Here is an 11,495-nt window from a genome sequence, read left to right as displayed (position 1 = left end):
AGGGTGTGACCTTTACCCTTCCTTCGACCCCGCTCATGAGGGGACGCCACGGGTCCTAAATGACAGAAATGAATTACTTACTAAGGTTTTTTTTATTGTTATTGTTCAGTCTTCTGATCCTTATGATTCACTTTATGTAATAATACATAAAGTGACAACATGCATTAAAAAAAAGAATACAAGATGTTTACAAATCACACTGCTATTATTAGTACTTTATTAATAATTGTTGATGAATTTTCAAAATTACAGCACATTGAACAAACTTCTTAAAAGATATGACAATTTTAGTGTAGAGTGAATAAATGTACAAATATCAGCTTTTGACTCAGTGATTCATTTCCACTTTAAAATTGCAGATAGAAATATCCCGAACACTTCCATTCACCTTCCTCTTTCTTATGAGACACCAATCGCACATACATTTCAATAATTGAAACATTAAAATAAGTAAAAGCAAATCTGTGTCGATTTATTTTTGTTAAACTGTCTGTGAGCACACATCAGCAGAAGCTGTTGTACAACTTCACATTTACAGTGTGTTACAAAACATTTGTTTTGGCGCTTATGTTGTTATTTATGAATTATCAATCGGGAGGTCAATGTAAAGTGTTACCAAATATTTCCATACCATAACAGAACAGTTCAAAAGTTTTATTTCGCAGCTCTTTATTTAATTAAAGTTCACAATCAGTAACATGATAAATAAGCCATAAAAAAAATCTCAATGAAGAAACACAATACATCTATGCAGATAAACACAGACAAAGCAAAACATACCTGAAACCGTGTGCACTCTCTTCAAATCTGTTTGGTCATAGTGATCAAGAAGTTTGATCAGGAAGATAAGAAAGTGGTGAATCCTAAAAGTGCAATAGTTTTTAAAGCAAAAATAACACAAATGAGGATTGATTTGGTCTTTTTGTATTTCTATCATTTGTATTGATGTTTTCAGTCATTGGTTGTTGATTTGTGAGAAATAGGAGACACATTTGGTTGTTTTCCAAGTTACTCTTCTGTCATGTTAAAGTCTCTACTCATCCCATGAAAATTTCCCTTCATAAAGAATATATTAAACTCAATTAAAATTAATTAAATTGGAAAATAAATTCTGAAAACGAAACACGCATTCCCTCAGGAGTTGTACATTTACTCTATATTTGCAACATAACTAGCCAAACTTTCAAAGGTAGGCTGAGGCTGAATAACCTGTTAGTGTGCATACATCCAAACAAGTTCACTGTTTGTTTTCACTGGTGGGAAATAATTATATCCAACAAAAAAATTCTGTCCAGCAGGAAAATTCAAGGCACAAATGATGAACCGTTTGTGTTGGAAGTCCATTGTCAGTTCTGCTCCACTGTGAAATTTGACTCCACTCTGGGAAAACAAAAATACATTTTGTAATGGGGGGGAAAAAACTGGATTTCAAATAAATTGTTTACAAATAAATTGAAGAGGCTTAAATGAAATGACTGATTTCAAAATAATTATTAAAAAAAAAAAAAGATCACATTTGGCCGGTAGATGTTTCTGTGTTTATCTCGTCTTGTAATCACTGTTCAGAGAGGATCACACTGCAATCGAGACCCGTCTACTTAATCTGCCTTGGTCCATTGCACATTTTGACTTAGAGTATCATTTCTATTTCCACTGTAAACGGGATTTCTGTTGCAGGGCGCCAAGGTGACTTTGAAGAGCCAAGCACGTGGAGGTGTCCTGTGAATCCCCTATCAACAAACAGCACAGGTGAGCTTTACCGAGAAGCCCTGAGCTCACGATGTGCTGTCAGCACCTCACCATCAAGACCACACTGTATCTCTCTGGCTGTCATGATGTCGACAACCACATCCTCATTTTGTGTTCAGGCCATCAGCAACACCACGAAAAGATATTCTCAACAAAGGAATAAGGGGTTACAATGAGTTTACAGGAACGGCTGAGTCCCTGGATTGGTCTCTGCTGCCATCAAGAGGACACTGGATGCAAACCAGTTCTCTCCAACAAAGACAGTGGCGGCATAGTGTGTGTTTGTTGTGAGAATGGCAAGCCTCCAAGCGTGTGAAACATCAATAAACAAAATAGATACTTACATATCTTTGTTCTGCATGTGGTTGTTGTACTGTAGGATGGGCGGGATGCTCTCCTCGTCCTCTGGCAGCTGAAATTCCAAAATAAACACTGTGATCTCACGATGATCTTGCAAAAAAAAAGTTTCATTTTTTTTTGACATTTTAGCTTTACTTACTTTATGCTCAGGATTTTGTTTATGTGAAGCATGGGCTTGTGAAATGTTTCTGACTGAAAATGGCACAACTCTGTTTATATGATCTGTGAGCATCTAACACCAAAAAATGTGCTCAAATTATGTGAATTTTGAGGCTAAATAATCCCTGCCGTGCTACATTTTAAAAGCTATGCATGTATTTGGTTAAAGATGCCACTCGTTCATTCTGTGCATCTTCACCATGTCTGACTTCAGATTTGATAGATTTTTATAGTTTCCTGTCTCTGTGAAAAGTATGTTTCAAATTTTCGATTACAAGAATTAATTTCTCACCTCCCAGTAGGGCTCATCATCAAAGCAGTTGTCATCTGCAGGATCTCCCCAGATAGGTAATCTTAAAATAAAACCTGATGAGAAGATCACAAATACGTTCATAACGATAATACACATGGTGTAAACACCCCTATTTAACACAGGACTATCATGATAATTAGATATATGCTGTTATATATATATATATATATATATATATAACAGCATATATCTAATTATGTTGTATGTGTTTGATACATCTTGCTGTGGTGTAGTTCCTTACCAACAAAGATGCCTCCACCCACACCGAAGCAGATGGCCACACAGAGGCCGGCTGCCTGGTGACCACCTTGCCTTGTGGGTACCATGTTTTCAAACGCACCCTCAAAGTCGAAAGTGTTAACTAACCTTAGAAACAACAAAGAGGGACCACAGTGTGATGTTTTTTTTAGAGATTATGCACATGTTTTGGTCTTTTCTTTTTACAAATCGAAGCAATTTATGGCACTCTGCACTGGCTGTTAGCTGTTTTATTGTCTCCGTCTATTTTGAGTATGTCAATGTGTTTTGAGGTGACAGTAAAATGAGACAAAGCTACTTTTTTCATTAAAGATAGCTTTACTCAACTATATTTGAACGTGCACATAATTGCTGGTTATAGATTTTCCTCAAACCAATGTGAAAAACTCACCCCTCAGCGCCATAAACTGATTCTGATGCAGCTGCAGCAGTGATGGCCCCGACAATCCCACCTATAACTCCCGGCATGGCGTGGAGGTTGTGGATTCCACATGTGTCTTGAATCTTCATGTGTTTCTCCATGAACGGCTGAAAGAGACATGGGAGTTTGCTGTAATGTTTACTGAAAATACTTCAACAAATACAAGAGAAGACTTGAAAAAAACCTCCATCGTACAAATTCAAAAAATGGGTAAACATGCCGCACCTAGTGTCAGATTTATGTATGTTTGAGCTTTGCACACACACAAAGCTAAATTGATGCAGCTCATTTAGTAACATAGTCGAAGGAGAAACTTTGCGTACTGTGAGGTAGATATATCCGAGTGTGGAGACAATACCGCAGCAGAACCCAACAATGAGAGAGCCGTAAGGCATCAACATGAACTCTGCAGCTGTTCCCACTGCAACACCTCCAGCCAGTGTGGAGTTCTGGATGTGAACCTGAGAAACGGGTGCACACAAACAGTTCGTGTTTTTACTGAGAGAGAGAAAAAAAAATAATCATCTGAAATGTCAGGTAACACAAAAGTTACATTTTCCTCAAGTGAGTTAAAAGACATAAAGGCCATGATGTGGCAAGACCATGTTGGGTTATTCTATATTTACAAATATACACAGATGTGGTCATCTCAATATCTGGTTTCTACCATGTCTAGTTTTCCATGTTTCTGGAAGAGGCTTGAAATGGCCACTGTTGTGAGCACGGTCGAGGCCAAGGCCAGGTATGTGTTAATGGCTGCTCTGTGTTGCCCGTCCCCATGATCTGTGATCGCTGAGTTGAAGCTGGGCCAGAACATCCACAGGAAGAGGGTGCCTGTGAAGAAAAGCAGGGTGCACACATGAACTGACCTCAGGCACACAATATCCTGAATCCAAAGTAGTCTTTTACAGCAGTGTGTGGAGTTGCACTGGACTCACCAATCATTGCAAATACGTCTGAGTGATAAACAGAGCCCTGCAGACGACTGCTCTGGTCCAGACTTGGTCGATAAAGCATCCATGATATGGAAAGACCATAATAACCTCCAAATGTGTGGATCACCATAGAGCCTCCTGCATCTCTGGCCTTGAAGTATGACAGTATAATTACATTAGGCACACTAACAAATGACATCAAAATTGACTTAAAAATGATCAATTCAATATGACTTTGAGCATAATGTTGCTTTCATGGCAGTGGAAATTGCAAGACCTCCTCAAGGTAACTACATAGAAAACAATCTTCTGTGAGTATTCATCGTGAGTTTGGAAATGTCGAGAAGCAAAGTGAGATAATAGTTACTTGACAAGTTTCATTTCTTCCCTGTGTTGGCTTATATACGTAGTGATAATGTTGTTTGTCAATTGCGTGTTTGCGTGGGGTGAATTTGAGCAAAATGGGACTTTCCCAACTTGTGACTTTACCAGCTTCAGGATATATGAACATCTCAGAATCAGCCGCCAATGAATTTATTCCACCTTATTTTCCTATTTCATTTTCCCATTAAAAGCAGAATCTAAATTGTTTATACCCCTGTTGTGTTGAATGGGGGAAAAATAATAATAAAAGGCTGCTAAGCAACTGTCAAGTAGCATCAATAAATAAACTCACATGTATGAGGTTCAGGATTATGTATTCCTCCACAGCAAACAGTGTGACCCCAAATAAAGTCAAAACCAATAGCTGGACGGGACTGACTTTACCCAGAACTGCCCCATATGCAATTAAGCAGCCAGCTACACAGAAATCAGCATTGATCAGGCTGAGGAGGGAAAAGAGAAAAATGTTGAGGACATACTGTAGCTGCATGGCAACATTAGAAATCATCTGTACAGACAAAATTGATTTACCAAAGAATTAGTTAAGCAAACACTCATTCTAACATCAAACTCTCCATATCTGCTTGATCCCATGGCAAGAAGTCGCTGTTGTTTCAAAGTGGATCTTACCCTAAGTGTTTGAATTCAAATAACACAGTGGTTTAATGGATAGCACACACACACGCACACGCACCCACACACTTCTCAATCCTCAGTTTGAATTGGGTTGCAGCACTTTCTCTGTGGAGTTTACATATTCACCTGCATGTTTCTTTCTGGCGACGACATTTTCCTTCCACAGACCCAAACACAGTTTTAATTGACCTTATTCTCATACTGTCTGTGTTTATTCACCCTTTGATTGACTGGTGACCGAACCAGGGTTCACTTTATCCTCATTTTTTAGTCAGCTGGGATCAAGACTGATGGATGGACTTGAATATGTGGTGTGGTGTGGTGTCACATTTTAAAGCTTAGATGTTACTTAAGGGAGAGTAGGCTTCCAAACATTGCGAATGTTGCATTTGTAGACTTACACTGTGGAAATTTACACCATGGTTCCTTTTAATTATTTTATGATGACTTATCATCAATATTTAAAAGGAAGGCTTGCCATAAATCCTCCTCACAAATCATACTCTAAGAATTATTGTTTCCATTAACATGGCAGTCTGTTCACCTTCCAAACAAATTCACTGTATTTTTGTGGGATTGAGCCAAAAAATGTGCTAAAATGTTTCTGCCTGTTTTCACGAGATGAAAAACAAAACAAAACAAAACAAACACTGAATCACGTAATTTAACAATGAATGGAGATCATTACTTTTCAACTCCTATTTTGATCTTCCCATCAGCGTAGTCCAGTGAGTGAAACCAGCCCTGCATCAGCAGCGCCCACTGGAGGCCAAAAGCAGCGATGAGGAAGTTGAAGCCCACAGCACCAAAGCTGTACCTCTTCAGAAAGGTCATCAGGAAGCCAAATCCAACAAAGATCATCACGTGGACATCTTGGAAACCTGAGAGAAAAACAACAACAAGACAGCGATGAGGATTGGTGATGAGAAGAGGAAGGTACGGGCTGGATTGGAGCCTAGATTCCACCCAAATTATTATTATTATTATTATTATTATTATTATTATACAGAATCTATTGGCCCCCTAGATATTGCATTGGATTTTATTGTTGTCACATGCCTTTTTGTGTTGCGTTTTATTGTTGTTTCACTCTTTGTTTAGAGTTGTTGTCCCTTGGCCTATAAATGCACAACTCAGCAGTGAGTAAACACCTTCAGGGTCGACTCACAGTTTTATGTGTTTGTTGTGTACAGAGACGAATCGTGTGTGAAAGTTTCAGAGTTTGTGAGCAACAGTAGCAAATACAAATGAGTACAAGAGAGGAAACAGGAACAGGTTTGTGACCACAGTCCAAATGAAGCATTGGGCAATGGTGCGGGGCCACATAATGCTCCACATCACCCATCTTTGCAGCCTATGAGCCAAACATCAATGCACTGTTGGTTTCACATGTTACTACAAGAAGAAAGACATTTTTACAAAATTTCCTTATCGTTTCATATTTAATTGCTTTGTAAGTACAGTACAGAATTTGACATTGACTAAAAAAAATATGTACCTTTAGAACCCATAATTCTGAATTATCATTATGGTAGAAATATTGTGTTACAATTAGACCCCCTGGAATTGGAAAAAAAAAAGACATTTTGTGGTCCTTACAATCCTCAAAGTTGCTAATCTCTGGGTATTTCTGAGTCACAGGAATGTTTCAATAAAGTGTACAACTCATCCTCCCATTTGCTCTATTTGATTCAGTATTTGGTTCATTCTATGAAAGCTCAAATAAATGCGGAATAAAATCTGCTCATGAATTATTAATGCGACTCTTTGAAGTGCCATTGGCTGTATACCTGAGGTGGGGGGGGGGGGGGGGGGACGATGTGTAATTGCTGCATTCTTCTAAATGAAATAATCTATTTAATATGCATATTAAATAAAACCACACACTTATATGTGGTGCTACTTAACAGAGGAGAACGACCTATCTACAGACACTTTTCTTGCGTATCAGTGTCGGTAACATGGGGTCAGACGACAGTGGAAAATCGTGAAATTACAGATTCAAGTATTTACTGTCACTTGTGGATTACACAGTGAGATGTTTTCAGGATACAGAGTCACGTCAGGGTACCTGCACAGGTGATGTTTACAAATATGAAACAGAATCAAGGTAACCGAACATAAGTGTAGCCCTCAATTTCATTGAGGATTAGCCGTCCCATTTTTTTGGCATTTGGTTACACATTTATATACATTCAAACATGTCATACAGGCTAACCCAAATCCACTCAAACTTTTTTTATTTCTATTTTTAACTAGTGTGCAGAAAAGCTAAGAAACGAGGGCAAGATATACACGTGAGATTGTAATTAATTAAATTGAGTTATTGCTGTAACCAATGATAATGATTTTTAAATTAGAGTTATTTTCAAACTGACCAGAAATATAGAAGAACCTATTCAATGGAACTGTCGTAAAAGTTCCTCAAGATAATTGGCAATGAAGAAAGCGCCATATCGCTCACATCATGTTTGGAAATTTCCAAAAAATTATTTTGTTTGCTTTACAGACTGAAGAAGCAGCCAAGGTGTCAGGAAGAAAATAGTGGGAAACCAGCAAGGATAGACATGTTTTTTTTTTCCTAACAACAAATCACAAGTTACATGAGGAAAGAAAACATTATAAAATAAACAACACTAATCATAAAAACAATTGTATCCAGGCCATATTTACACAAAACGAACAACATTAAGCTCTACCTGGTCCTCCAATAAACATTAACGGAAATAAACCTGTGGGAATTTATTTTTCCATGACACACAAGTTGACCCCAAGAAGAAAACTCAGACACCAACAATAGTCAGCCTGTATTATTTACAATACAACACTGCATGACATGTCTCAGGGCACAATAGGTTCCCACTCCGTTGTGAAACACTATAGTTTTCATGTAAACACAAACAACCAACTGCAGCATAAACTATATTACTCAACAGTGGGTGCATTTTTTTTATTTTATTTATTTTATTTCAGCCAACAATGATTCATACTGTTCAAACAACACAGATGGAAGATATTGTCCTCGAAAACAAGGCCAGGTGACTTTCAGCTGAGGTGTTTTTGGTTTCTGACACCAAACTGTGTCAGAACATACATTTATCTGACACTCAACACCACATCTGACATGGGTTCATGATAGCCTGACATTGATACCATAGGGATAGTGGACAAACATCCACAACCACACCCCTACAACACACGCTCTCTCACACACAGGGACAGACACCCCAAATCCTCTAATCTCAAATAAACGGAATAGATTTGAACAAGCTTTCTTCCACACTAACGTGTGAATGTTGACATTTCAGCCACAGTTAAACTGGAAAAGCCTCAAGGGAGTCAAGTCTCCGGGGGAAATATGCACCTGCGGGCGTGACATGCATGTCAGCAGTGAGAGGGGCAATCTCAAAGGTCAGCACAATCTGAGGACTACCATCCACTAGGCAACAAAAGGAGACGCAAATTGCTCAAAGCCTTAGCACTTCGTAAAATGCGATGTATTTTTAAGAAAGTTACCACTATCTCGATGTGTTTACAGGTTTTAGAACTGCCATACAAACAGACGAAGAAGAAAAAGCGATATTCAAAATAAATTAGAAGTGGATGCAATGAAATGAAGTCACTTACTTGGATATCGGAAGTAGAAGTCATTCTCAATGTCAGTTATGTTTTTCTCTTTTCTGTACTCTATCCAGTGTGTGTCGGATTCCTCATTGTATCGGATGAATACTCCAAACAGGATGATCATGGCTATTTGCCACACAAAGCAAACTGCCGGGAGACTCATACGAACATTGGTGTTTTTGGTACGGTCACAAAGCTCCCTGAAGCTTTGAGCAGCGCCCATTCTTTCTACTTTCTTCTATCTTAGTTTAAAGATACGTAAATTCCCAAGCAGGTGAGTAAGTCAACGAAGCCTCCCTCTTCAACAGTGACACAACATGTCAACGGCATGAGCATCTTCGGTTTAAGATGGGGGTCTTCTTTCAGGACACTCCTACTGCCACTCCCTCCAAGCTGCACATGGAAAGGAGCAGATCCTGTGTGCTTGGGATAATGTCAACTGTGTGCTTGTGAGTTTCACATTTTCAATATGTTCAATATTCGTACTTTAAACACAGATGCAAGCAACAATGAATGAATGCCTGATCACAAATAGTGAAATCATGCTCCTTATCCTGGTCAAACAGGAGAAACACGACATTTACAAAGACATCTCGTGCTTGTTTGCTTTGTTTAAGTCGCACATGGCTGCGATCGACTGGAGAGATTAGTTGTATTTAAATATTTCTAAAGAAAGAACTCCTCCCTTAACACGAACACAGATAGCCATGTCTTGGAGTCAGAGGGTGGTGAAAGTCTCATGTCATCTGAACAGACGTGCTCCTGTGAAGCATTAACTGTAAATAATGTGCATACATGCAGGGCCCTATTAGAAAAGACGCACGACAGGTTTGACTGAGTCAAGAATCATGACAGAACCAATGCAAGAGGTCCAAGGCAGAGATAAATGTCCTGCTCAGTTTTCCTGTCTTTTTTCAAAAACACAAGCTCATATTTTTTCTGCAGTGCTTTACAACTGAACTATTAAATGATCAATTTGACTTCTTAGTTAATAAAACCAAACTATTTCATTTAGATTTATTAAAAGTAGCTATTCTGTGAAAACCATGTTTTTGAATATGTTTGAAATTTAAGACATTAAATTGTATGATTCAGCAAACAATTGTTGTAACCAGAAAATACAAAGAAACTATCCTACAGGACAAAATATGATGAAACTGTACAATAATTGAGAACATTATGTTAATATTTTATTTGTAAACAGTGATAGATTTAATAAAGCTCATATTTCTGCCGTTGTTTTATATTTTGAGCATCTTGTCAGCGATCTAAAGATAATAGAATATCTCACTAATTTACTTTTTATATCCATTATATTCATTATGTGCATGATTAACTCAAATTTAAGTTTTCTCTCCTATAATCTCTTTTATGTCAGTGTGCCATGAAACGCTTATGTTGTGGTGCTTTGTTAATAAAACTGAATTCAATCAAACTTTTGGGACATTTTGAAAAAGTAAAAAAAAAATAACTAAATAAAGATCCATGAGTTCTACAAATGTAACTTTGAGGAAAATCATCTCAACACATATAGAGGGTACTGCGCTCATAGTCTCATTAAAATAAATCCGTCCCTATGCTCACCGATCGTGGCTTCCTAGGTGATCTCAGTCTGGCAGATGATGTCCTCTTCAGAGACGACGTGCTGCCCTGATAGACACACACCAACGCCAGGACTCCGTCCACAGGCTCAGTGTCATTTTAGGAACTTCTTAACAATATAAAGACATGTGGAGACAGTTTATTTGACTGCTGGTGTCTCATTTTACTCTCGTCCTTTATCTCAGCAAGTAAAAACTTTAAGGCTGGGCTACAACTAATGATTATTTTAATAACAAATCCATCTGTCAAATCTTTATCTTGATAATAAAATGAATTGGTTTAAAAAAAAAAATTTCAGTCCGACTCTTTGTCATGAAAATAAAACATTTGGACTGGCAAAGCAAATAAGTGCGAAATAAACAAAAGATCATTCACTCTTTTGTTAAAATTATACTAAATAAATGAATAAAATTTACATTTTCACCCCCCCCCACAAAATCCTGCCTCTATATTGATTTTTTCTGATTAAACTTAAAGCTGAATCATTCAGTTATAATTATTGTGTGAATGTTTGTTCACAAAGTGCCTTTAAACAGTCAAAGTGAACTGAACTGAAATAAACCTGCGGACGTGCTCGATTATTGTTATGAACCTGCGAAGACACGGAAAGTAACATCAGGAGAGGTACAGGCTGTTGGGACTGTTGTACCGGCGAGGCTGCCGCCTTCAAAGTGTCCCGCTACATCTCCAGTGAATTCACTTCTATTGCTGCTGGTATTATTAGTGATTCTTCATTTACACAACACCCCTGCTGAATTCCCCCTTTTTCTGTTTGCTAAACAGGAACATCTGAATTTCCCTGCCTGCATTACCACAAGTCAAAGTGTCAAATATCAAATAAAAGGCTACTGAAACAAAAACTATCTTATTTTATCTGCTCTTTTAAAATATATTTAAAACAAACACACATTAAAATATCAAATTTTCAAAACTAATTGTTGCTTTACATAGATGATTCCTTAAATAATTATGCACAGTAAGATCACAAATTTAAGAAATTACATTAGTGTCAGCTGTTTATGTAAATATGTAACCACAAATAACTTCAAACTGA

General features: G+C 37.7%; 1 protein-coding gene across 1 annotated transcript; it reads right to left on the bottom strand.

Annotated features, from left to right (window-relative positions):
* Positions 1–1,346: 1,346 nt before the first annotated feature.
* On the bottom strand, positions 1,347–6,091 carry rhcgb (Rh family, C glycoprotein b; the record flags this gene model as incomplete). Its single annotated transcript, XM_080504890.1, has 10 exons — positions 5,904–6,091; positions 4,872–5,022; positions 4,199–4,346; positions 3,928–4,094; positions 3,584–3,721; positions 3,231–3,367; positions 2,823–2,947; positions 2,561–2,634; positions 2,094–2,161; positions 1,347–1,380 (listed from the first exon to the last, which is right to left on the bottom strand). Exons 1-10 carry the CDS (start codon positions 6,074–6,076, stop codon positions 1,347–1,349), a joined length of 1,215 nt encoding a protein of 404 aa, XP_080361016.1. The 5' UTR covers positions 6,077–6,091.
* Between the last annotated feature and the right edge of the window lie 5,404 nt (positions 6,092–11,495).

This window comes from Blennius ocellaris (genome assembly GCF_963422515.1).
Source record: "Blennius ocellaris genome assembly, chromosome: 11".
In the NCBI taxonomy this organism is placed as follows: domain Eukaryota; kingdom Metazoa; phylum Chordata; class Actinopteri; order Blenniiformes; family Blenniidae; genus Blennius; species Blennius ocellaris.
The sequence above is the reverse complement of the archived record's forward strand: the minus strand, read 5'-3'. Positions and strand labels throughout refer to the sequence as shown.